Consider the following 27,323-nt stretch of genomic DNA (forward strand, 5'->3'; position numbering starts at 1 on the left):
CAGCACACTATAATGGTGATGGGCCTTTGGCCTGATCCAGCAGGGCTCTCCTTATGTTCTTATGTTCTTAACCCCCATGGATAATGGGGCCTCCCTGTACTGTTTGCCCTTATAAATCCGATAGCATTTGCATCTTACATCTTCACGTAACAGGAGTGGTTTGATCACACAGGTGCCAAATACCTTAAGGGAATGGAATATAGTCATTTTCAAAACATTTCTTGTTTAATCTTGGCTGTTTCCTTTACAGCGCCATGTGTCATAAATTTAATTCTTCCCCACCCTTTTGCTTTTATCTTACTTCAGCGGAAGAATGGATTGTGGCCAATCCAGACCTAACCGACAAAACAAAGTTCACCATCACTGGTCTACCAACTGGAGCAAAAATCTTTGTCAGAGTAAAAGCTGTGAATGCTGCAGGTCCCAGTGATCCTCGGTTGCATCCACAACCTATTTTAGTCAAAGAAGTCATAGGTGAGATTGGTGGCTGAGCTGTGTCTTATGTGAGCTTATGCCCCAAGCGTAACCTTTCTTCAGCTGCTTCATGCATTATACAAAGTCTAGAAGCAGTGTGCTTCTTCCTTCATTTGTTATGTATCTACCTGCAAGAGATTACATTTGACTAGATTTAAATTAGTCCAGTGGAAGAATCTATGCTTCCTATCCAATTTTTTTTTGTAGGTCTGGGTCATTGCTATTTAGTGGACAAGTTCTTTGAATGGACTGGTGCACTCATGATACAAGCAAACCAGGAATGGCTAATTTATTTAAATGATTGCTTTGGGAGAGGTCTCTGCCATAGCAGACTAGTGTCTTGGTTTGGAAGAAGCAACTTAGGAGCACGCTAAATGACAGCTCTTTGTTGCAACAACCCCTACCATCATAGCAGCAATACTAATGCTTAGTATCCTGGATGAGAAATGGCAGCTTGGGGTACAAACCTCTTCCCAAATTTCCCTAGTTTCTGCATCCATGTATTCAGGACGCAATCATACTGTGCATTAAGTTTAAGTTTTACAAACGTTCTTTGCTAGGAAGCCAGAAGCCAAGTAAATGAGGAATGAGATGACAGACTGTGCAAAGGGGTAGTCAAGCCTGGCCAAGGAGGAGCTGGTCTGCCCCTGGGTTCAGCACAAACTTGTGCTACCCCTGCTCTGCTTTAGCTTTCTTGGCCATCAAGAAAAGTAGATTTTATTCTAGAGACATTGACCATGTTTGTGGCTTCTGCTGTTTCATTAACTGTGACTGCTAATTTTTCAGATGTTTCTCCTGTTTAGTTTTATAATCATTGTTTTGATATGGATTATGTGGATTTTTTTTAAATATTTTGTTAGTTGCCTGCCTTGGGGATCTTTTTTGAAGTGCTCTCCTCTTCTCTGCACTTCTTGTTTTACTGCACCTCTTTTTCCAAGAGGAGCAGCAGCAGCACTGCAGGCAAGTGTTCAGGCAGAATAAATACAGACCTGACTATAAATAAATAAAGAATAAATAAAGACTGACCGAGTAAAGTCCTTATATACTTATATATACTTACCTTATGCTAGTATCACTGATACTAAAACAAATGGCTCTTTTGATTAAGAACCTCCAAAGATTCGCCTGCCAAGACACTTAAAGCAAACCTATATTCGAAGGGTCGGAGAAACTGTGAATCTTGTTGTTCCCTTTCAGGTATGGATCAAATATATATATATATATATATATTTTTTTTTAATTCTGGCATTGTTAGAATTGAAAGAGATAACAATGTTTTCAGTGCAGCAGCATATATTTTTGAATTTTTTAGAATCTTTTATGTTCAATCATAACACTGGCTAATTGAATACTAAGTGTAAGAATTGTGTTGTAAGGATTATGTACATGGAAGCATTGTGAACATTTCCAGAAAACGACTATATAAAAGAAACTGACTATATAAAAGACAGCCCAGTGTAGAGCACAATAGTAGTAGTTATTATACCTGAGGAATTCAAATTACCAGTGAACCTGATAGTCCCTGGACCTGGGCTAACACTTTCAAAACTTTGTATTCACACCTGCTCCTCTATTTTGCCTGTCCTTTCCTGTCTTCTCTGGTTCCAGGTCAGTAGCCATACTAGGAGCTAGGAAAGGTCACACTAGAAGCTAGGAAAGGACAGGCAAAACATCCAGCATATATTGAATACCCAGCATAAATATTACTGTTTACCAAAGGAGGGCAGACTTCAGGTTTGAGTGATCTACTGAATCCTGAGGTCCACCAACCAGACCCAGGTACAAAGCAGAGACTGAGTGGCATGTGTTTTATCTCAAATAGAGTAAGGAGCAAAGTGTCTCTTAGCACATGCTCAACCCAAGAATTCGCTTTCAGTACCAAGGAGAAAAAACCTTTGTGTTGTTGCTGTTGTTAAACAATTAGGAATAAGAAACTCTTACTGATCTACTGCCACTCAGCTATCTACCAGTATATCCCATTGTACCTTCTGCAGACCCCGTTTTACACTATATTGAAAAAGGAAATAAAATTATAACATGGAGTGGTGTGTAAAACAATTGAAGAGAATATGCTGAAGACACCAAGACATTTTCAGTGGTGGACAAATTATAGTATTCTGTGCCTGTTGACCTTTCAGAATGAACACGATTCCAGAAAACTCCCTTGGTGTTTTTTTCATATTGCAATTTAAATTCATATTGCCATTTAAATTGCAATTTCATGACAAGGAGTTGTTGTGAAAATAACTGAACCACCATGATATTATATTGGAAAGTGTTCAGTCGGCCTAAATGAATTGACAGCTACAGTTTCCCAAGCAGCTGGTTGACTTTGATCGGCTGTTCTCTACTGTTGTGTGATATAAGACATTCTTTAAAACTTATGATTGCTCCATTGGTATGTGTTCTCATAGGGAAGACCAAGGCCAAAGGTATCATGGAAGAAAAATGGCACCCATGTAGACAAGAACCAAATTAACATCCGCAACAGTGAAAATGACAGTATCATCTTCATCCGAAAGGCAGAAAGGAGCCACTCTGGAAAATATGACATGAAAGTTAAAGTAGACAACTTGGTGGATAAGGCCACAATAGAGATTCAAATAGTTGGTATGTCTACAAAAGCGTGACTGGCAGGAATGTAGCCTGTGAGGTTCAGGCAGTTCTTTGGTACACTTAGCTGTCTTTAAAACTAGGGCCAAACTACACATTCACATAAGCACTGATTATTTTACAAAAGGAGAGCCATGGGGGCCTGATTCTGATTTACCTCCAAAGTGTGCAGCCAACAGCTACTTCATGGGCAAATAGTAGCTGTAGGAAGAGAAAGTTGTCCATGGGGAAAAAAATGCATGGGGAAATATTTAACTTCTGTCTCCTTGCATGTCACAGTCTTGATTGGGATCAGGGCTCTGTTGCTGCTCATCCGAATAGACTGCCCCACGCTACAAAGGTGTACCCCCTTATCCAGAGGGGACCTTCACAACTGCCCCTGCACCATAAGATGCAGCAGTCGCAGTTCTGGTGCTGCTGGATCAGCTGGGGAGAATGGATAGGATTGGGTGCTATAGTTCTATTAGATTCAGCAAAACTTGAAACTCAGTTTTGTGAGCTACTTTAATTATAATCCATAGCCTCTGCTCACAACTAAGGGCGCAATCCTATCTTGTGCTGGAACAGGCAAGCCAAGAGTCTTGCGCTGTGTCCAGTGCAGGATAGGTTCCTAAAGTGGCTCAGCCAGAGGTAAGGGGAAACTTTTTTCCCCTTACCTCCAGGTAAGCCATCCTGGCCCCTGAGGTGGCACAAGTCCGAGGAGAGTGGAGTGACTTGTAGCCACTCTGCACTGCTCAGGGAACGGGGTTGGGATCCGGCATAACTGCTGGATCCCAGTGCTGCCTCCCACTCCCCACCCACCCACTCCCGGGGCCACCTACCACCCACCCTCGCCCTGCCTTGTAATGCCTCGCTCCTACCTCCTCCCCTCCCAACCCAGAGCTTTGCACACCTCTGCATGCCTAGCCGACTCATGAAGAGGTGCACGTTTATGGCATGTTTGCGACCCTCCATGTGCCTGTCAGGATTGTGCTGCATGTGCCTCCCTCTCTCCCACTCTGCTCCCTCCCCCCGGCATGCCTCCTCCCCGCCCTCCCCCCACTCCGGAATGCCTCCTCCCTGCCTCCCCTCAAGCTCCTACTCACTGCTCCGCCACCTGGAGGTCTGCACAACCACTGAGTAGTGGAACTCTGGTGATCCACCAGTGCTAACCCAATGCTGGCTGGCGCTGAGCTACCTCCGGTACTGGCTGGTGTTGAGGGCTGTGAGCATGCTCTATGGCATGTTTGCAACACTCATTGCCGGCAGAGCGCCAGCAGTATGAGCTCAGGACTGGACTCTCAGGCACCGCCTTAATAGTCATTTTTGGCATCAAAAAGCCATAATTACCACCTCCAACTACTGGTCCTTTTTTAAGCTGAATTATACCCCTCCTCCCTCACAGAGAAGGACCACCTGCTTTTTGAGGAGGAGGAGGAGGAGCAGGAGGAAAAACCAGTTAGGCCTTTACTTTTGTATTATATGAATTTGTAAGAGGGGAAATGGTGTAAGCTGTACTTGGCACCTTCTAATGGAGGGCGGAAATGTGAAATAAAAATATTTTAAGTAAATAAATACATTTGATGTAACCCTAAAAAGAAAATCAAATTCTGTACCAAAGAAAAGCTAAATTGTTGCCAGTATGAATTACACAAATGGAAGTAAATTACAAAAAAATTGTGAGGTGATTGCATTGGAAATATTAATGGAGGATTTTATCCATAGATCGTCCAGGTCCACCCCAAGTTGTAAACATTGTAGATGTCTGGGGAGAGAATGTGGCTTTGGAATGGAAGCCGCCAGTCGATGATGGCAATGCAAATATTACGGGCTATACAATTCAAAAAGCTGATAAAAAGAGTATGGTAAGTAGTTTTTTTGTTCCCCCCCCTTGCCTGGTACTATTTTATAAAAAAAACTCAACAGATGGGCCTTGAGGTCGATCTACAAGGAACTCCCTCTCCTGAGGTTATCACCAGACTTGTGAAAACCAGACTATATGATATAGAAAGGCAAGAGATTCTAGGCGCGGCACAGAAAAAATATTCCCCTCTGAATTTTCAACTTAAAATTACAAGTGGTCAACAACCAAAATATCTGTCCCTTCTAATGCACCCCCTGGAAAGAACGGCCTTTACCTTGGCACGTTGTAATGTGACCCCCTCTAATGACTTACATGGCAGATTTACAAACGCCACCTGGGAAGATCATTTATGTAGCTGCAATTTAGGCGAAGTAGAATCATCCAAACACATTATGTTGCACTGTCCCAGATCTCAAGCGTTAAGACAGCAATTTCTCTCTCCCTTGCTCCATGCTAAAACAGGGCATTCTGAGAAAGGTATAATTCAGTTCCTTCTAGCAGGTGATGTAGAGCATACCACCCTCTCAGTCGCACAGTTCCTAAATTTGAGTAATCTGAATCGAGCCAAGCTTTCTGTACCAAGTAATCACTGAGTAGATTACATCTTGGCAATATCTGCAGAGTAACTGATTGTTTTCTGTCTTTTAAATAATTCATGTTTGTATGTAAAATGTAATGTACGTTCGTATCTGTGTGTACATGTAGGTGCGCTCATATACATATATTTGTGTACTACTTAGGTTTATATTCTCTCTACAGTTTCTGTACAGAATCTTCACCTATCAAATGTTTATGCCTAATAAAGGTTTTGTTGACTGTTGTTGAAGTAGTTTTTAAATATAATTTGGCCTAAATCCAAAAAGGCTTGTTCACTAATTTTGCAGGTATGCATATTGAACTTTAAACCATGTATCTGGCAGATGTAGGAAGAAAAGGGTGTAGATGATAGCTATACACTTCATGAAGCATCCCAGCTCCATCACTACATCCTCAAAACACACCATCCCCCTGATAATACTAAAGTACAGTAAGCACTTCACAACCCGTTGGGTATCCCAGGTCAGAGGGGACTCATGCACTTTCTCAAGAGCCTCTCAGCCTAGAGCCAGTCCTGATTCTTTTATTGTTGTATTGTTTCTTTGTCCAGTGTTCACTGTGCCCCATGTCTCAGAGTTGAGGAAGGGAAGAATTAGGAATTACTTTGAGTTACTGGTTTTTCAATGTGTTCTCTTGCCTTCTGGATTTGAAATATATATATATTTGTATGGTTTTATTGATAGTATTGGGATGGTGTTTGATGTTTCTGCTGTATATTGCTTCAAATGATTTTACATGGCAGAAAGCCAGTAAATAAATACATTGTCAAATACTGCACTGTAGGGACACTGTGTCTTTTCCTGTCTTTCAGGAATGGTTCACCGTAATAGAACATTACCACCGAACCAGTGCCACTATTACTGAACTTGTCATTGGAAATGAGTATTACTTCCGGATCTTTTCTGAAAATATGTGTGGCCTCAGCGATAATGCAACAATGACCAAAGAGAGTGCTATCATTGCAAAAGATGGTTAGAAAGCTTTGCTATAAAACTGAAACACAGAAATCGGGCAGAGGAGAACAGATAAAAGAAGGAAAAGTTCGGGCATGCTTCTGTTGCATATACTTTGGGTAGTTCCATAGATGGAAGCAAAACACTGTTGACAGTATTTGATTGTGCATAAACAGTATAAAACAGTATCAGAGGACACAGAGAAGAGTACTGACACCTTGTTCTTGGTTTAGATAGGGGTGCCCAAACCCCGGCCCTGGGGCCACTTGCGGCCCTCAAGGCCTCTCAATGCAGCCCTCGGGGAGCCCCCAGTCTCCAATGAGCCTCTGGCCCGCTGGAGATTTGTTGGAGCCCACAGTGGCCTGATGCAACTGCTCTCAGCATGAGGGCAACTGTTTGACCTCTCGCGTGAGCTGTGGGATGAGGGCTTCTTCCACTGCTTGCTATTTCATGTCTGTGATGCAATAGCGGCAGCAAAGGAAAGGCCAGTCTTGCTTTGTGCAAGGCCCTTTATAGGCCTTGAGCTATTGCAAGACCTTCATTCATTCATATAAGTTCATCTTTAATCTATTCATTTATGTAAATTTATTCAAATTTTAAATGTAAATTAATTCTTTTTTCCCTGGCCCCCAACACAGTGTCAGAGAGATGATGTGGCCCTCTGGCCAAAAACTTTGGACACCCTTGGTTTAGATTATAAAGTACATGAATTGTCCTGAGTGACAAAGAAAACCATTTATTTGTTAGAGCTACTTGCAAAGGATGCAGACCTTATCTGTTAAAATGAATGGGAATTTTACATTTCCCTTCAGTGTAATGCAGAAACAATTACACTTACCTTGTGCATATAGTAAATTGACTGTAGATCAGCCCACCAAATCATCAGTAACTTCTAGCGTGCCCATGATGTAAATTTTCTCATATGGTTCATTGTAAGAATGCTCATAGTTTATTTGCCAAATTCTACAATCACTTTTCTGACCATCTTCATCCTTGTAGGAGATGTCAAGGTTGAGTCACATGACCACAAACTGTGCTTAGAACCGATTGTGTGGGGGCTAGTTCACCCAACTTGTCGTTCACCATAATCATGTTCAATCCAGACACATGTGCATGCATGCAAACATAAACAGCCCTAGGTTGTGGCCATATAGCTCAGCCTTGACATTTCCCAGAAGGAAGAAGATGGTCAGAAAAGTAACTATAGTACTCATTCTGTCACTGTGCATTATGCAAACTAATCTTGTTCACAAAGCCTATAAACTACTTAGCATCCTATTTTGAGAGCATAAGGAAGATTTAAGCCATGCCCTTTGCACAAGGGAGATTTTCATCCCTTGTAGCTATTCTGAGTAACCTGATAGTTTTGGACAAGAAATTTCTCACTACCTTTGGTGCACCATCTGCTTGTAAAGGCACTTGCTTTATCCAGAACCTGCAGACCCCCCTACGTTCCTTTTTTTTTTTTTTACTGAAAAGCAAGAACTGTGAATGGTTATATCATCAGGCTCAGCAGGCAAGAGTGTCATTTAAGAAATACAAAGTTAGCCCATCAGCAATCCAAAGTGAATTAAAGAGTTGCTTTAAACATAGACCAAAGAGCACATTTCTAGTCAACTCCAATGATGTTTACTCAGAGCCTGTGAGAGACCTGCAGAGGTGGCAGAGTTCCCACAGCCAGTCACTCCAGAATGTGCTGCCACCTGTATGTCGATGTACGAGAGTAGGGGCTCTTTCTGACTTCAGTTCCTATACTACACCATCCAGCTGAAAGGCAGCAGAAAAACACGTAGGAAGCCAGAAAATGAAATAGTCAAGGGAAAAGGATAGAGGACCTTAAAGTGGCTGTGTTGAGAGGAGTTCTCAACGGGGTTAGTGTGTAAAAAGGAAAAATGTGTATTGTATTTTGCAGTGATATACTGGAGTCTATGCCCCCCTCCCTCCGTAAAACAATATTCTTCTCATGAAACCTGTGTTAATAACTTTTGGATTTAGTGAGGGTTGTACAACAGTGTTGCCAAATGAGAATTTTAAAACAAGACACATTTTTGATTGAATAGGGTTGTGTTTTATTAAAGGAAGCAATATAAAAATATGGACGTCCTGATGATCTCTAGGGCTGAGATGTTCTGGAAAAGCGAACAACTTCAGAGCAACTCTAAAATAAGGGCAATCGAGCAATTTCAGCAAGGAGTCTTTGATAATGTACTTTGCATGCCAGATATTTATGGAATGAGAGCACACCACTGAATCGCCAGACAATGTACCTGAGAAATGTGGCTAATAGAATGAATTTTGCTCCATATCCATTGGTGCCATGTTTCTGTTAAAAGAAAACGCGTCATAGCACAACTGAAAGGACTGGAACTTTAAAAACACAAACACATACTATTTTCTTGCAGTTCCTGACCTCTTGGATCTGTTTTACAGGTAAAGTCTACAAAAACCCAGTTTACGAGGACTTTGATTTCACCGAAGCACCACTCTTTACTCAGCCTTTAGTCAACACATATGCTGTATCTGGCTACAATACAACTTTGAACTGCAGTGTCCGAGGAAATCCCAAGGTAAGGTATACCTTTCAAAAATAATGCCAAACAGTACAGATGTATTTAAACTGTGTTTTAAAATTTGACCATGCTTGACTTTTTGAGATAAAACCATGGCTGAAAAATCTGTGAATAATTAGGTTATACCTGTATTTTTTTTCTTTTTGAGACAAATTACAAGTTTTGAAATGAACAATGTTTGGGCTGATAGGTCGTGGTCAGATAAAGCTGTTCACACCTATTTGACTGCAGCCTATCAGCCCAAACATGAATACGACCGTGAAAGCCTTAGTACAGTAAATTATAAGTCTTTAGGGCAGTGGTTTTCAAACTGGTGGGTTGCGACCCACCAGCTTGTGTAACGATGCCCCCTGCCCTTTAAGGTCAGCTTCTAAACAGTGAAAGTTCCAAGTGCTACGAAACCAGGAATTCCACTTCCAGTTTAAGTGCCTGGAACTTTCATTGTTTAGAAGCCCGGGGGGGGGGGGGAGCCCTGCAAGCGCTCTGCAGGGCTCCCCACACCCCCTGGACCCTGGGAGCACGTATGGTTTGTTAAAAAATAGCCCCCCTCCCCCCCGGGACATGATCCTGGGGATCGCTTTGCTGCTCCTGCCCCTGCCCCCGCAAAGACTTACCCAGGGAGTAAATCTCCTGGGAAGTTTGAGAACCACTGCTTTAGGGATTTTTGGAATTCTGCCTCAGTGGAAGGCTATATGTCAGGATCATCCTCTGCTTCTGCAGTTAAGAGAAAGGGCCTTTAAGCTGACTAAAAATCTTTGCAACAGTAGGAGCCAAATAACTTGCCCTCCACAGATATCTGTCTTTTACTATAAGACCACAAAACTCAATTTAGTGTTTCAGTTCATACATTTTGTATATGCACTTTTCACTGCAGCCCAAGATAACATGGATGAAGAACAAAATAATTATCATGAATGACCCACGGTACAGAATGTTTGGTAACCAGGGTGTTTGTACCTTGGAGCTCCGCAAACCCAGCCCCTTTGATGGCGGCACATACACTTGCAGGGCTGTCAACCAGCTTGGTGAGGCAGAAGTTGAATGCAAATTGGAAGTTAGAGGTAAGGTTGTCTACTACATCAAATAGTTTTTAAACAGCTTGTATTAAATATACATTACTAGAAAAAATGGATCAGGGGAAAGAGGTCTGATATGTATTTGGTGTTTTTTTTTTTATCACAGAACTACATTTTAGTTTTTTTAATTTCAGGGGAAATATGGACTGAGTGAAACGGTGCTAGGATGTCACTTAGGGAGCAAATGATTTATTGATACACGGATGTCAGTGATGCTCAGGATTTACTGAGAGCTGTGGGATGTGTTCTTCTAGCACACCTTGTAACGTACCTTAAGGATGCTATATAGAGAATCAAATATAAAATATGAATGCAGAGGAGCAAGAAAAATAATGGTATCACGACCAAACTACAGAAGACAAAGAATCTGATTTTCTGATGTTTCTGTTTGTGCCTAAAAGCAGTCTGGGTAAAGACTGATCTAATTTAAAGAGCCTGCAACTTGGTTTTTAAAGACGCAATAGACAAACCGCTAGTTAGTTTCACTGATCTTGATAGAAAAACTTACAATGTTCATGCAGACTGCATGGCCAACCACAGGCGTGTAAGCACCTGTATAAGCTCTTGGCTTACATTACCCCTGCTTTTACAGTTGGGTATATGACTGTTTCATTCAACCAGTTTTGGGGTGCCTTGCCAAGCCTCACTATATTGCTGTGGAGCAGGAAGATCTTTGAAGTTTCCTATGTACAGAGGGCAGATTTCCACCCCTTCCAGCCTTCCAAAACTGGTGAAGCAGTGCAATAAAGCAAAAGCACAACCGTATGAAATATGTGCATAGGTTTTGTGAAAAAAACTAGAAACCAAAGCAAATAAAATCAAAGCTGAAGTTTTGCAAAGTTCAGAGCAAATATTTAAATTCACATATATAAAAAGGCAACACTTATCTCAGGTTTATAGCATTTGTTATATTTTTAAACCACCGAGACTGACTTATTCAAAAGTTCATGAGATTTATTCAATAGGTTCAAGGCGATATCTATTGATGACAAAAGGAGTTGAATTTAATGATGAGTAGTCTGGAAAGAAATTGCTCAGAGAATAACATGGTATTGAAAATCACATTCAGTATGCCATTTATTACACATACAGTATGCCACATACAGTATGCCACATATGCATCTCAAAAAAGACATAGTGGAAATGGAAAAGGTGCAAAAGAGAGCGACTAAGATGATTAAGGGGCTGGGGCACCTTCCTTATGAGGAAAGGCTACGGCGTTTGGGCCTCTTCAGCCTAGAAAAGAGACGCTTGAGGGGGGACATGATTGAGACATACAAAATTATGCAGGGAATGGACAGAGTGGATAGGGAGATGCTCTTTACACTCTCACATAATACCAGAACCAGGGGACATCCACTAAAATTGAGCGTTGGGTGGGTTAGGACAGACAAAAGAAAATATTTCTTTACTCAGCGTGTGGTCGGTCTGTGGAATTCATTAACCAGTCTCTCCCCAGGTGCTTAGAAAGGCTTCACTCCAAGCCTGGGACCAGACCAAAGTGATTGAATGCTTTCTTTCACATGCTCGGGTGGAAAGGAGGGGTCACTTGCCTTGGAGTGAAGATGTTCTAAGTGCTTGGAGAGAGAATGATTGATGGATTGTCAGCCGACTGTCCTCTCTTGCATTTACGAGGCTATTGTTAAACGACTTTTTTTCCTTTAATTTAAAGGGCCCTTCTCATCACATTAAGATAAAACCGCAGGTAAAAAAATCTGTGGATAATTAGGTTATACCTGTACTGGCTAAAATGGTCAATATGCAAAACACAGTAAAAAAAAATTGTCTCCAGTAACTTATGCATTACTGTAAAAAATTGCTTTAAAATCTATGTATTTGTGTAGATCACAAATCTTCATCAATGTGAAGACCCTCCACATGGAACATGTTTCCTCTTTACATCTTTTCTGTTCCCCACATTCTCTATTTAACTTCAAATGGTGGAAAGTCTATAAATCTCTCCATGCATTTCAGTTTGCTTCACAGTTGCAAAAGGTGTAGTTTATTGCTCAAATATTTTGCCCCTGAGTCGTGGTATTTCCCTTTAGTGTCTCCCACTCTCACCTCCTTTCTCTCTTTGGCATTTGATACTGTGTTTTATTAACCCAAGTCACACCCTTCTTCACTTGCTGGCTGATTGACAAATCCATCTTTCAGGCAGTTCAGCAGCTTTCCTGCCTGCTGAACTGGTTGGGCATGTAGCTTTTACTTTCCGCAAGTCTAAAACAACAATCTCTAAGGTCATGAAATCATAGAGTAGGGAGGGCCCTACAAAATTGTCAAGACTAACCCCCTGCCAATGCAAGCTGTCCACTGTGGTCTCTGATTCAACAATGGTGGTATATTTGATGGTAGTGTGTTTTGTATATTGATGGTGGTATATTTTTTCATTCATTTTCCATTCATAGTCACTTTTAATAAGAACAACCAGGCATTCAAACAGTACACTGATGCCAAAATCCAGTGATTTCATATAAATTCAGAGTGCTAATATGCACACAAGGTCTTCTCCCTATAGGGGTACTGGGCAGCCCAATCCTATTGGGCTACCTGATGGTGGAACATACATTCCTGAAAAGCAGCTATAAAGTGAGCTCTGGCAGTGTGTTGCAAGAATGCCAGTGGGAAGCCTAGAGTCTTCCTGTGCATGTTTTCAGAGTGCTGGCCACCTGCTGGAGCAGGTAAACCAGCAAGGAAGGTGGAAGGGGGTGGGGAGGGCAGAACAGGACAGGGAGATGGCAAAACTGGGCAGGGAGTGGGAGGAATGAATGTCGCAGAAGCTGTGGGAGGGTGTGGATCTGGGGGTGGCAGCAGCATGTGCCAAATCACCAGCCTCCCTGCCTCCTTTCTCTCCTCAGACTTGCACCAGTAAAGTCACTGGTGTAGATCTCAGGAGACCCATTGTAGGGTGGGGGGCTCATGGAGGGGAAAGTGAGTTTAAATCCCCTTTCGCTTCTGAAGCATTCTGCCCTGCCGAACCCCTGCTGGACACAGCACTTGCCTTTTTTCAGAGCAGCTGCACCAGGAGGTATTAGTCATTTGAATAGAGTCAGGAATTTGATATATGTGTGCCCATTCCATTGCAGGGTTGGATAGTCTCCTTCCCCAGCTGAAATGAATAGAGGTGGCCTCTGTTTGGAAGAGTTAGGTTCTACCATTGGGCTCAAATTCTTTCGAACATGTACATTTTTCAATCTTTCTGAGCTGTATGCAGGTATTGGTTGTTGTACAAAACGTAACAAAACATTGCAGGGCCTTGAGTAGGACTTGGACAAATGCTGTTTCTTTGCTGAACTTTTACAAGTTAGCAAATCCTGATTTTGTTCTTCTAGTTCCACTTTGCTCTACATTAAAGACTCCAACATTTTAAGGGGCAATTTTTCTCCACACTAATTAAACTTCAGTATTCGTTTGTGGTATGTCTGTATTTCAAGCTCTGTATATTTGAAGCTCTGATCATTAGGGAGGGACTGCCCACATTTCCTTCAGTGCCAAGGAATGTTCCATGTGTACACTGTCATTGTCAACAGAACAGCCTCTGCCCATACACCGTTCCATCTGCACTTTGGAGCTGTCATATACACACACTGAGAAACTGCTTCAGAGCCAAACTAGATGTGAACTGGGATACCCATGAACAGAATTTCTCATGGGTATTAAAATGTGTGAATAGCAGTTTGTGGGGGCAAGGGGAGGAGGCTAATTCATATTAAAATTACTGGAGTACTAGAGGAGGGCAGGGGCCTTCCCACCAGTACTGCTTATGTGCAAATCGTAAAAAAGCACTTTATGGTACTTTTATGATGGCTGGTGCCAGTACAACTGCACCAGAGCTAGCAATTAATAGGATTGCGCCGGGAATCTTTTTTCACACCAATCAATCCTTTCTTTGTTTCAGTGAAGGGCCCCCTGCACCAGTACAAGAAGAATGACCAAGGAGACAATCCTAACTTGTGCTGGAAACAGGCAGGCCAGAAGGCCTGTGCTGAATCCAGTACAAGTTTGGGGCCAAAAGCGGCACAGCCTGAGGCAAGGGGAAACTTTTCCCTTTACCGCGTGTCGCGCTATAGCAACCCCAATGTGTCTACTCGGATCTGCAGCACCTGACAAGGTGGCACAGATCCAAGCAGAACAGAACAGCCAGGGGCCGATCTATGCCGCCCAGGAACGGGGCTAGGATCCGACATAACTGCTGGATCCTGTCCCCGCTTCCCGCTCCCTGCCCACTCCTGGGAACGCCCACCACCCACCCTGTCCCACCCTGAAATGCCTCCCTCCCACCTCCTCCCTGCCCTCTCCACACCCCTCCAGACTCTAGCGTCGGCCAAGTTTGGCTGATCTAACTCACTTTTCCTCTGGGGCCCACGTTGGTGTAGGGAGGCCAGCTCACAACCGTGTGCCAGCTTATATCCCCTCAGGGTGATACAAAGTGTCTTACTTTTGCAACACTTTTGGCCCAAGTGAGGATCAGGATTATGCCTTTAGGCATCAAATCCTTAGTTGTTGCTGAGGCTGCTCAGCATATCTTTTAAAGATGCTTAAAGATGTATTCCTCTTGTGGGAGCTGTTCTGCAATTTGGGATTCCTTGTGCTCCTTCTACAGACCGTATATCTGTGACAGAAGTCACATGACCAATGTTTCTGCTTTACACAGAGGAACTATAGCTTGTTCCCACCCACAGTCCAGTCTGTACTCTCTACTCTGCAGCTGCCTCCATTTGAAATGGAGGCTACAGGGATTTAGATATGCATGGAGCTCATCCAGTGTGGATCCAATACTCTGGAAAAGGACCAGTGCAAACAGACCATTAGTGTGTGCGTGTTTAGTTTTTGATTCATCATATGTGTTTCATTTTGTTTGTTAACTTTGCAAGAGTTTCTGTTGGGCAATTGGGAGAAGAGACTAAACTCAACAGAAAGTAAGACTGAATTGAGAATGACATTGATCAAGGTGTTTTGGTTCATTTCCCAAAGCAGCAACTTTCAGACCACTTATTCTTGAACAGTTGTATTGACAACAGTAGAACTTCTCCATCCAGATTAAGTGGTCTAGGGATTGTGACCTAAGTAATTTTTCTACCAAGTTGTTGTTGTGACATCACTGATTTGGGCCTACTATGTGAGAAACTAGAATACTTTGACTTTTTGAACAGTAGAAAGCTGCTGAGAAAATTACAGCTAGTATTAAAAACTTTGAAAATAAAATAAGCATGTTGGAAAACAATGCACAAGAATTTCAAATGAGAATAAATATTGGTACAAATATTCTAATTCTACAGTGATATATCATGGAGTAATTACCCCAGGAGAACCAAGCTTCTTGGCGGGGCAGAAACAGGTTTCTAAAATCATATTCCACTGGGCATTACTTTCCATTTCATTCATCTCTTATATAAAAATATGTTTGCATGAGAAGCGTGTATTTCATATTTGCTCTTAGAATATATGGTTGCTCCATGGCATACTGGCTATGGCATGGACAAAGAAGGCTAAATTAATCAAGAAATCTAGGAACTAATATTTGAGTTGTGGAAGGTCTAGGCAAGAACTTCCACTGCATCTTTCAATATAATCTTATAGCCTTGTCTCAAAATCATCTTTTGGCTTCTGCATTAGTTAGCAATGTCCATTGTTCATCATAGAACTGGGTCGATCTAGTGTTAAATTAACACTAAAAGAGGTGTCAATCACCTGGCAAACCATAGAGTTGAATCAATAAGAATTTCTTTAACTGACTGAGCAGAAATAACAAAATTCTAAATTCTAAAAAGTCAAAATGATCACACATAGGTTGATGGTGTTCAGATTTACATTTGAAAATGTAATATTTGAAAACTCATCTGATAAAGCCAAAAGCAATCTGTAATATACACTAACTATTCTACCTAGTTTTGGAATAACCCTTAAAAGAAGTACCAAACTAGGTAGAATAGTTAAATTACCATATATACTTGAAAAGTCGTGTGCAGAATAAATTCTGGTTCTTAAACAATGTGTCTTGCTTGCAGAGGATCATAATAGAACTTAAATTGTATAACTTTTCTAGTTTAATACTTGATAATTTTGCCTGTTAGAGTTTCAGCATACATATATATATTTCAGTCCTATGTGTGTTGCTTTTTCCTATACTGAAAAATACCCTGTGTGTGTGTGTTTGTGTGTGTGTATATATATACATATATATGTATGTTCTTGTTTACAGTAGTTGGAAGCTTTTAGTCCTAGGTTAGTGGCACAATCTGATTGGCTCCATTGTGTCATCTAGATTAACTACCAGAGCCAATCATTTCTGTTTGTGCATAATTAATAACACATCATCTATTAATTAGAATGCTGAAGTGGTGCTAGACTCCTGCCTATTTTGACTTTCCATTTGCTTCTCTCTCTCTCTCTCTCTTACATGTTTTACATGACTAAGGATTAAAACATCATCTTATCATAGTTCTGAATATAATTTCACTCAACAATTCTGTACTTTTGTGTTTAGCAACTTATGTGCTTACAACTTCTTTCTTTCTCTTTCCCGTAGTTGCACAGTAAGGATTTTTGAATGTATAGTGTCATCTAAGGTAAGCTTTCATATGGTCCCTGCATATGAAGCTTATGTCTGTTTCACGTCATACAAAACCTACCAACGTATGGCATAATTTTCATTATGTCATTTAATGAAAATGGGGTAGTAAAATCAATTATGTAATAGACTGACTTTATATTATGCTGCTTTCATTAACAACTATCACTGAATCTGCCCAATAAATGCAGTTCTCTCCAGCAATTCTACCACTTACTAACAGCATACACAAATACTTCAGTGGGACGTGATAAAGCATGAGCCAGGTTAACAGCAAGCAAGCCAAATATGAGGGCATTCTAAAGCTAGTTACTTGCATCTAGGTCCAGATGCCTAAAAATGATGCTATTTATACCAAAGTATTATCTAATTTTACTTGAAATGTGAATGGTTTTAGTAAAAACTTGCATTACAATGAATTTAAAGAATGCTTCAAAAGCATGCCATTTTTTCCCTTTGTCTGTCTTCCACATTCACTGAAGATTTAGGCATGTATAGCCCAGCATCCTGGTTAAAAAGAATATTCAATGACATGCCTTAATGCCTGAGTCAGAACCAAATCATGCTGCTTTAGCTGGATATACTAGATTGTGCAGAATTGCCACTTGCATTTTCATTTAGTTGAATGTGGAAAAAGTTCCCATCTAAGGGGCAATGGTAAAATGCTACTCAATAGAGCTGGAATTCTACTGGAAGAACTTGGTAAGTCCACCTTCAAAAGGTCCTTGTGTATTAAATTCATAGCATCAAAAGCATCAGCAGGTATTTGGTTGTTAGTGGTCATTTTTGCTTCAGGTTTATTGCAAGAGATTGTGGCAATTCTTGGAGGCTTTTTGTTATAGCAGGGGTCTTCAGATTTTTTTCCAAGGAGCCTCAGCAAGCTAAGGGGACCACTATTTGAATCTTTTGGGGGGGGGCTTCAGCCTGTGTAACTAAGGGTCATGCACATGACTTTCTGGCTTCATATACCTGAATGCGCTTTATAGTTCCCACAGAGACACTCTGGGGTATCAGCACATTGTTTAAAAAAATGACAACAGTTGGCCCAGCAACACTAATCAATTCACAGATCATATTGTCTATCACACTGAATTGATGTGTTGGCACTCTGGGCCAATTTGGATATTCCTGGAATGGTGTAGTTACTGGTTCCCCATAACACCTGTAGGATGGGCTGATGATATCTATGTTACCTCTCTCTGTTGATAGGTGGAGTTGGTACAGAGATTAATCACATTGCTATTTTTTCCATGCTTTCCTCTATACAAATGTCATGAAAGCAGCTTGAGATGAACACATGCGGAAGCTGCAACCATGCTGCTCTTGTTAACATAAGAACAGGCTCTCCTTGGTCTAAACCAGACACCTGTTGTGAGAAATCAGACAGAAGTGTGAAGCCTCACTAGTGCCTGGAGTCCCTTTCTAGGGAGACCAGTCTTGCATTTTGAAAAGTACTGCTTGATAGCAACTGACAGGGAAGGGAATGTGGCCCAGAGCATGTTTATATAATCTATAGCTGTGAGCAGTTAAATGCATTCAGAGTCTTGGTTTTGTGTGGTTATGGCCTTATTCAAAGGACAGCAAAGCAGCTGATATAGATACATACTGTGATATCACATTGAGCATTTTTCTGACCCCTCCTACTTCATTGGCTGCTAAATGCTGGGGCAAGGGCCAGGACACACAGAATGCGATGATGTCATGTCACACATCTACTTCAAGGGGACATTAGTGGTATATGCAGAGAAGAGATGGCAGCTGGCTTTTATTTAAGATAATAGCTGAGAGGAGGAAGATTGCCACTGAGAAGCCACTTATGCATTCCCTTGGCATTTGTAAAGCATAATCTAGTTTACTACAAATACTCACCATGTGGTCAGCAATGTAACAACAACTGTCTTCATTATCATGGAGAACGGGATATGGTGGTGCCATCATGCAACACACCAATTCATTTGATAAGTATTGTTGAATTTATAGCTGGCACAAGAATGACTTGCTGTAAGGACACCATTTTGGCCAGCATCCCTCCAGCAACTATAATGCATGTTTTGGTTATTAATTGGTCTCTATTCACTAGAAGTAGAACTTAAATGGAACATGAGAGTTCTTGCTGATCCCGTTCCCAAGGGAGTCATCCCGCCCCACATTCAAAAAAGGCTGCAATTAGAGACAAATAGAGGCTGTTTTCCTAAAGCTGTTTATACAGAAGCAAGATCCACTGAGGCTGCAATCCTAACCACTTTCCTGAGAGTAAGCCCCATTGAACAAAATAGGACTTACTTCTGAGTAGACCCAGTTAGGCTTGTGCCCTGAAATCACTACACGTTTTCCCTAGTAAATGTATTTAAGATCATGGTGCTCATAGCTAGAACTCAGTTTTTACAAATGCTGTTCTCTTGGCTGCCTTAACTGTTGTCTTATTCCTTGTCCATAGGTGGGGTCTCATTCTTCAGACTACTAATGCAAGGGGTGCCCCCACATATCATTGATTCCTATATGCAAGAAGTGCAAGCAGGCAAATCTGAGGAAAAGTAAAGAGTCTGGCCACCCTGCTTCTCTGCCACTGCTGCTGAGTTAAAGCTCCTACCACAGCAGTCCTACAGCATAGCCTGGTTTATTGCCCCTCCCTTCTTCTGCTGCTGCTGCTGGTAGTGAAAAGAAAATTCACGCATGAATTGCTTTTTGGGGTTGCAATGAAATATTGATGCTTATCCATCTTTTGTAATGTTCCACATGGCTGTGTGTTCCTTCTTTTTTCTTTCTTTTTAGTGCCCAAAAAAGAAACGAAAAATGCATGGGAGCTGATCTTTTAGTTTGTGCTCTAGATGGCTAGATTTATTATATTTGTCAGTGAGAAGCAGATGCCACTAAGCCAAGTGGCAACAATGCAGTCAGGCCTTGAAACACATACCTCTTTTGATAAATAACATATTTAACACTTTGAATATGCTGCTATAGATGGACTGCGTAGGATCTGTGATTTGCAGCATTTAACAGTTATTTCTGCTGAATGCATCTTCAGTTAGAAAAGTTTTATTTCCTGCCTCTCATTTGCGATTCCCATTTTTCTTGGCTAATGTTAAAACTTTTATGTAATGTACAATAAAGCTGAAGTGTTTAAGACCTACCTGAATACTTGGGATTTTTGTATTTGTTTCATGTTCATCTACCATCACTGTTCTCCTTTTGCTGTTTCTTTGTGGGTTGTCAGCTCAGATGGAACTGTGGGTTATGGATGAAGTGCAAAGTTTCAAATTGCATTCAGGGGTTTAGCATACTATTTGGCCAACTGAATGACATTACACTATTAACCAAGTACAAAAAAAATTACACACAGAAACTTTTACATGCTGGAAGAGACGCTAACAATTATTAGTACCACAACATTATATTAAGGATGCAATCCTAACTTGTGCTGGAACAGGCAGGCCAAGTTGCTGGCACTGTATCCAGCGCAAGATTGATGCAGGCTGGAGAGCAACTGGCAACTGGCTGGGGAGAGATTTTTGTCCCCTTACTCTGTGTTGATGCCAGCCACCCCTATAGGGCTATTTGGCTGTAATCCGAGTGGCCAATGTAATGCTTGCCAAGCCAGGAACGAGGTTAGGATCCAGCCTGCAGTGCCATTGCTGGTTCCACCTCTCCACTGGACCTGATATGGTTTGCCCCCCCCCAAAAAAATGCCCCCTCCCCACTTCTGTTCCACCTCCTGACACCCTTTCCCACCCTCTGTGCCGATCTACCCAGGCCAGCAAAAACTCACTTTCTCTGGGGCAGGCAGCGCATGTCCGTGTGATGGCTCAGCCTGCTCCTGAGTAGCCACAAACAAGCTTTACAGCATGTTCGCAGCACTTGGGAGCCAGTGCAAGGGACTTTCAGAAGGCGTTCGACACGGTCCCTCACCAAAGGCTGCTGAAAAAACTCCACAGTCAGGGAATTAGAGGACAGGTCCTCTCATGGATTGAGAACTGGTTGAAGGCCAGGAAACAGAGAGTGGGTGTCAATGGGCAATTTTCACAATGGAGAGAGGTGAAAAGCGGTGTGCCCCAAGGATCTGTCCTGGGACCGGTGCTTTTCAACCTCTTCATAAATGACCTGGAGACAGGGTTGGGCAGTGAGGTGGCAAAGTTTGCAGATGACACCAAACTTTTCCGAGTGGTGAAGACCGGAAGTGATTGTGAGGAGCTCCAGAAGGATCTCTCCAGACTGGCAGCATGGGCAGCAAAATGGCAGATGTGCTTCAATGTCAGTAAGTGTAAAGTCATGCACATTGGGGCAAAAAATCAAAACTTTAGATATAGGCTGATGGGTTCTGAGCTGTCTGTGACAGATCAGGAGAGAGATCTTGGGGTGGTGGTGGACAGGTCGATGAAAGTGTCGATCCAATGTGCGGCGGCAGTGAAGAAGGCCAATTCTATGCTTGGGATCATTAGGAAAGGTATTGAGAACAAAACGGCTAATATTATAATGCCATTGTACAAATCTATGGTAAGGCCACACCTGGAGTATTGTGTCCAGTTCTGGTCGCCACATCTCAAAAAAGACATAGTGGAAATGGAAAAGGTGCAAAAGAGAGCGACTAAGATGATTACGGGGCTGGGGCACCTTCCTTATGAGGAAAGGCTACGGCGTTTGGGCCTCTTCAGCCTAGAAAAGAGGCGCCTGAGGGGGGACATGATTGAGACATACAAAATTATGCAGGGGATGGACAGAGTGGATAGGGAGATGCTCTTTACACTCTCGCATAACACCAGAACCAGGGGACATCCACTAAAATTGAGTGTTGGGGGAGTTAGAACAGACAAAAGAAAATATTTCTTTACTCAGCGTGTGGTTGGTCTGTGGAACTCTTTGCCACAGGATGTGGTGATGGCGACAGGCCTGGACACCTTTAAAAGGGGATTGGACAAGTTTCTGGAGGAAAAATCCATTACGGGGTACAAGCCATGATGTGTATGCACAACCTCCTGATTTTAGAAATGGGTTATGTCAGAATGCCAGATGCAAGGGAGGGCACCAGGATGAGGTCTCTTGTTATCTGGTGTGCTCCCTGGGGCATTTGGTGGGCCGCTGTGCGATACAGGAAGCTAGACTAGATGGGCCTATGGCCTGATCCAGTGGGGCTGTTCTTATGTTCTTATGACTTGTGCTGGCTCAGTGGTGAGCCAGGATTGCTCTATAAGAATTTTTACATAGCCCTTGCTTTTAGACCAGTGATTTTCAAACACTGGTGTGCTACGAATGGTCTGCAGGTGTGCTGCAAGAGATTGGGAGAGGGTCATTTATTAGTAGGGCCATTGAGGGATATGAGCCCCTTGCTGGCAACACAATGTGCCTTGTCAATTGTCAAAAAACTGATGGTGTGCCTTGACAATTTTAGAACCTTCTCAGCGTGCCAAGAAATGAAAAAGTTTGAAAATCGCTGTTTTAGAGAGGATAGAAATTCACAGGAGTCCCTATGGAAGTCATATAAGCACCAGTCTAGAAATGTTACAGAAATGTTACAATGACTGCTGCACCCTGGTCCTGAACCCATCACTTGGAAGTAAGTCAAACTAATTTCAGTAGAACATATTTCTATCAATAAGAAGATAGGGCATTACTAAAGGCCTGTTTTGTCTCTGGACCACACAATGCTTCTCAAATGTCTGAGATGCATTTACCGCTCTGAGGTAAGGGAACAAACATTCCCTTACTTTAAGGAGGCCTCCATGAGTGCCACCCAACTGCAGGATGCAGCACAGGTCCCATTGGCATTGCTATGCCAGCGCTGGAAAGTTGGTTAGGATTTGGGCCACAATCTCTTACACGTACACAAACCAACCACAAAACAAGCAAGAGACCATCTTAGAATAGTGGTTCCCAAATATTTTAGCACTGGGACCCACTTTTTAGAGCAGCGGTTTTCAACCACTGTGCCATGGCACACTGGTGTGCCACGAATGGTCTGCAGGTATTCCACGGGGCTTTGGGGAGGGTCATTTATTAATAGGGCAATTGGGGGATTTGAGCTCCCTACCAGCAGCATGGTGTGCCTTGGCAATAGTCAAAAAACTGTTGGTGTTCCTTGACAATGTTAGCACCTTGTCAGTGTGCCATGAGCTGAAAAAGGTTGAAAATTGCTGTTTTAGATTCGGGACCCACTGGAAGTGATGTCATTAATGTGGCAATGATGTCATGGCCAGAAGTGACATCATCAAGCAGGAAAATGTTTAACTCTGACTCCTCATTCAACAAAATCAATTCAATCAATCAATCAAGTAAATTGAAAGTTTACAATATGGATAAGGTTATAAATTTATTTAAAATAAAGAAAAACCCTAATAACTGTCCGAAGCAATTGCTCATCATGGGAGTGATGCCCTGGGCACCTGCACTAGGTAACGAAAACCCTGGTGATGCCACTGCACACATTCATGGTCTTTGGATCACATGACAGTCCCCAAGCATAAATGGCTTCAGAAGGGAATAACTTCAAAATGGCTCATAAGAACATAAGAACAGCCCCACTGAATCAGGCCATAGGCCCATCTAGTCCAGCTTCCTGTATCTCACAGCGGCCCACCAAATGCCCCAGGGAGCACACCAGATAACAAGAGACCTCATCCTGGTGCCCTCTCTTGCATCTGGCATTCTGACACACAGCCCATTTCTAAAATCAGGAGGTTGCACACACACATCATGGCTTGTAACCCATAATGGATTTTTCCTCCAGAAACTTGTCCAATCCCCTTTTAAAGGCGTCCAGGCCAGATGCCGTCACCACATCCTGTGGCAAGGAGTTCCACAGACCAACCACACGCTGAGTAAAGAAATATTTTCTCTTGTCTGTTCTAACTCTCCCAACACTCAATTTTAGTGGATGTTGCCTGGTTCTGGTGTTATGTGAGAGTGTAAAGAGCATCTCCCTATCCACTCTGTCCATCCCCTACATAATTTTGTATGTTTCAGTCATGTCCCCCCTCAGGCGTCTCTTTTCTAGGCTGAAGAGGCCCAAACGCTGTAGCCTTTCCTCATAAGGAAGGTGCCGCAGCCCCGTAATCATCTTAGTCGCTCTCTTTTGCACCTTTTCCATTTCCACTATGTCTTTTTTGAGATGCGGAGACCAGAAGTGGACACAAAACTCCAGGTGTGGCCTTACCATAGATTTGTACAACGGCATTATAATACTAGCCGTTTTGTTCTCAATACCCTTCCTAATGATCCCAAGCATAGAATTGGCCTTCTTCACTGCCGCCGCACATTGGGTCGACACTTTCATCGATCTGTCCACCACCACCCCAAGATCTCTCTCCTGATCTGTCACAGACAGCTCAGAACCCATCAGCCTATATGTGAAGTTTTGATTTTTTGCCCCAATGGGCATGACTTTATACTTACTGACATTGAAGCACATCTGCCATTTTGCTGCCCATGCTGCCAGTCTGGAGAGATCCTTCTGGAGCTTCTCACAATCACTTCTAGTCTTCACCACTCAGAAAAGTTTGATGTTGTCTGCAAACTTTGCCACCTCACTGCCCAACCCTGTCTCCAGGTCATTTATGAAGAGGTTGAAAAGCACCGGTCCCAGGACAGATCCTTGGGGCACACCGCTTTTCACTTCTCTCCATTGTGAAAATTGCCCATTGACACCCACTCTCTGTTTCCTGGCCTTCAACCAGTTCTCAATCCATGAGAGGATCTGTCCTCTAATTCCCTGACTGTGGAGTTTTTTCAGTAGCCTTTGGTAAGGGACCGTGTCAAACGCCTTCTGAAAGTCCAGATATATAATGTCTACAGGTTCTCACACAACCACATGCCTGTTGACCTTTTCAAAGAATTCTATAAGGTTCGTGAGGCAAGACTTACCCTTACAGAATCCATGCTGATTCTCCCTCAGCAAGGCCTGTTCGTCTATGTGTTTTGAGATCCTATCTTTGATGAGGCATTCCACCATCTTACCCGGTATAGATGTTAGGCTGACTGGCCTATAGTTTCCCGGGTCCCCCCTCTTTCCCTTTTTAAAAATAGGCGTGACATTTGCTATCCTCCAATCTTCTGGCACCGTGGCCGTTTTGAGGGACAAGTTGCATATCAGTCAAGAGATCTGCAACTTCATTCTTCAGTTCCTTAATAACTCTTGGGTGGATGCCATCAGGGTCCGGTGACTTATTGATCTTTAATTTATCAATGAGGTCTGAAACATCTTCTCTTTTAACCTCTCTGATTTAATTCCTTGGTCAGGAGGGGCTGTTCGGGCAGCGGTATCTGCCCGAGGTCTTCTGCCATGAAGACAGATGCAAAGAACTCATTTAATTTCTCTGCCATCTCTAAGTCTCCTTTTATCTCCCCTTTCCCTCTTTCACCATCCAGCCGGCCAACCGCTTCTCTGCCGGGTTTCCTGCTTCTAACATATTTGAAGAAGCTTTTATTATTCCCCTTAATGTTGCTGGCCATGCGTTCCTCATAGTCTCACTTGGCCTCCCGTATCACCTTCTTACATTTCTTTTGCCACAGTTTATGTTCCACAGTTTATGTGCCACAGTTTAGGCTCAACTAGTAACAAACCTGGCTGGTAAAGCTGCTTATGAGATCTTAAACAATATAATACAGTATCCAAAAGTACAAACATCGATAAGGCATAAGTGGGATATTTTGGGTCAATTGAGGATAACGCTCCTTGGATGGCTCTAGACCACCAAAGTGTTAGCTGCAAGAAACTGGTTTGTCACTTACAGCACATTCCTATGCATATCTAGTCAGAAGTAAGCCCCATTGTGTTAAGTTGGGTTTACTCAAAGGATTGCAACCTTTTGGTGCCACAAGTTTCTTTTCTCATTTGCTGTAACAGACATATAGCCTAATCCTGCGCCTGTCTACTCTGAAGAAGTAAGTCCCATCATAATCAATAGGGCTTGTTCCCAGGGAAGTGTGCATAGGATGGCAGCCTCAGTGTGCACTCCTAAGCATGCCTACACAGAAGTAGGTCCCATTAGGGGCCATTGAGCTTACTCCCAGGGAAGTGTGGACAGGACTGCAGTGTCATGCACACTTTCCTCGGAGTAAGCCCCGTTGAACCCAACGGGACTTGCTTCTGAGTAGCCTCGCCTGGGCTTGTGCTTTTCCTGCTGGGAGGGGAGTGAAGCGAGGACCTGCCTGCCTTTCACTTCTCCCTGCGAAGGACTTTTGCTCCCCTGGAAGGAGGGGAAGAGGCGGAGGCTCCAGGCCAGGCCAGGCGTCCCCGAGCCTCCCCGTGCAGCTGCGGGCTGCCTGCCCCGTCCGCCCCTTCCTGCCTCCCGCCCTCCGAGCAGAGGCGGCGCAGCTCCTCCCGCTGCCGCGCTCGCGACCTGGAAGTGCGGGCGGGCGGCGGCGATGGCGCTGGCGGGCCCGCTGAGCGCGGCGCAGCTGAAGCGCCTGGAGCAGCACCGCTACAGCGCCGCGGGCTGCACGCTGCTGGACCGGCTGCTGCAGCCCTACTGGGCCTGGCTGGTGGAGCGCATGCCGCTCTGGCTGGCCCCCAACGCCATCACCCTGGCCGGCTTTGTCCTCCACCTGCTGCCCGTGCTCCTGCTCATCGCCTGCTGCCCCACCGCCACCCAACAGGTACCCTTGGAGAGGCCGGCAAGCCCCCTGCCGCCGGTGGAGCGCGCGGGCTGGCCTGGGGGGGGTCGCCTACTCAGAAGTAAGTCCCATTAGAGTCAGTGGGGCTTGCTCCTGTGCAAGTGTGGATAGGATTGTAGCCGAAAAGCCCAATCCGGTGCCTGTCTACTCAGAAGTCCCATTAGAGTCAATGGTGTTTACTCCTGTGTAAGTGTAGGTAGGGATGCAGCCTCAGGCAGCAATCCTACATACACTTTCTTGGGAGGAAGCCCCATTGAACACAATGGGACTTACTCTGAGTAGACATACATAGGATTGCAGCCTAAGCCTGCTACGGGGAGGAGTCTTGGCTTCTGGTGCCTTAAAGACTCCTGGATGTGACAGCAGCCAGAACCCGGGGAGGAGGAGATGTGTGGAGGAAGTGTCTGTTGCAAGAGCTCTGCCAGCCCAGCAGGACTGAGAGTCTCACAGGGGAGGCACCTGGTTCCATGATACAGGCAGCGCATCCTGTGCATGGCCCTGATGGAGGTAGTTGAGAGGGTCTGGAGAGATGTCCCAGCAGCAGTTTGCTCCACCAGTGCTGTTTGTCAGACAAACTTGGTTGGGGTGTGTAAGTGTGTGTTTTTTTTCAGGCAAGCTATAAACTTGCAGAGACTGCAGGGAAAAGACATCAGGAGCCCTGCTTCTGCTACACAATGTTTACAAGTCCTTAGAGAGGGGAAAGAAAACCCAAAAGTATTGTTTGTCTCTCTGAGAAGCAAGTCCAGCTGAGACCAAAGGGATTTACGCTCTAGGACAGCGGCTCCCAAACTTTTCAGTACCGGGAACCCACTTTTTAAAACAATGCTCTTATCAGGACCCACCTGGTTTACCAGACTTTTAGAAAAGGAGATCTAGAAAGAAATAAAATATTATTTATTTATAATAACCAGAAAAAAAGACCTTCAAACTTCCTCTATATTTACACATGCTTGCAGACTGCAGGAGCTCAGCTCCTCACAGGGTAGTTAGCAGCTGTCTTGCAAACTGCAGGAGCTGAGCTCT

The 27,323-nt window shown here is 43.3% G+C and overlaps 1 protein-coding gene across 1 annotated transcript in view; it reads left to right on the top strand.

Annotated features, from left to right (window-relative positions):
* Positions 1-19,744, top strand: part of MYBPC1 (myosin binding protein C1) — a 99,843-nt gene extending 80,099 nt beyond the window's left edge. Inside the window, exons 25-32 of the mRNA XM_066634458.1 lie at positions 307-474; positions 1,583-1,671; positions 2,889-3,084; positions 4,792-4,931; positions 6,339-6,498; positions 8,911-9,047; positions 9,925-10,111; positions 19,135-19,744. Of these exons, the coding sequence (XP_066490555.1) occupies positions 307-474; positions 1,583-1,671; positions 2,889-3,084; positions 4,792-4,931; positions 6,339-6,498; positions 8,911-9,047; positions 9,925-10,111; positions 19,135-19,235 (1,178 nt within the window). The 3' untranslated portion in view covers positions 19,236-19,744. The remainder of the gene's footprint in view (positions 1-306; positions 475-1,582; positions 1,672-2,888; positions 3,085-4,791; positions 4,932-6,338; positions 6,499-8,910; positions 9,048-9,924; positions 10,112-19,134) is intronic.
* Positions 19,745-27,323: the final 7,579 nt, after the last annotated feature.

The sequence above is a fragment of the Tiliqua scincoides genome, chromosome 7 (assembly GCF_035046505.1).
Source record: "Tiliqua scincoides isolate rTilSci1 chromosome 7, rTilSci1.hap2, whole genome shotgun sequence".
In the NCBI taxonomy this organism is placed as follows: domain Eukaryota; kingdom Metazoa; phylum Chordata; class Lepidosauria; order Squamata; family Scincidae; genus Tiliqua; species Tiliqua scincoides.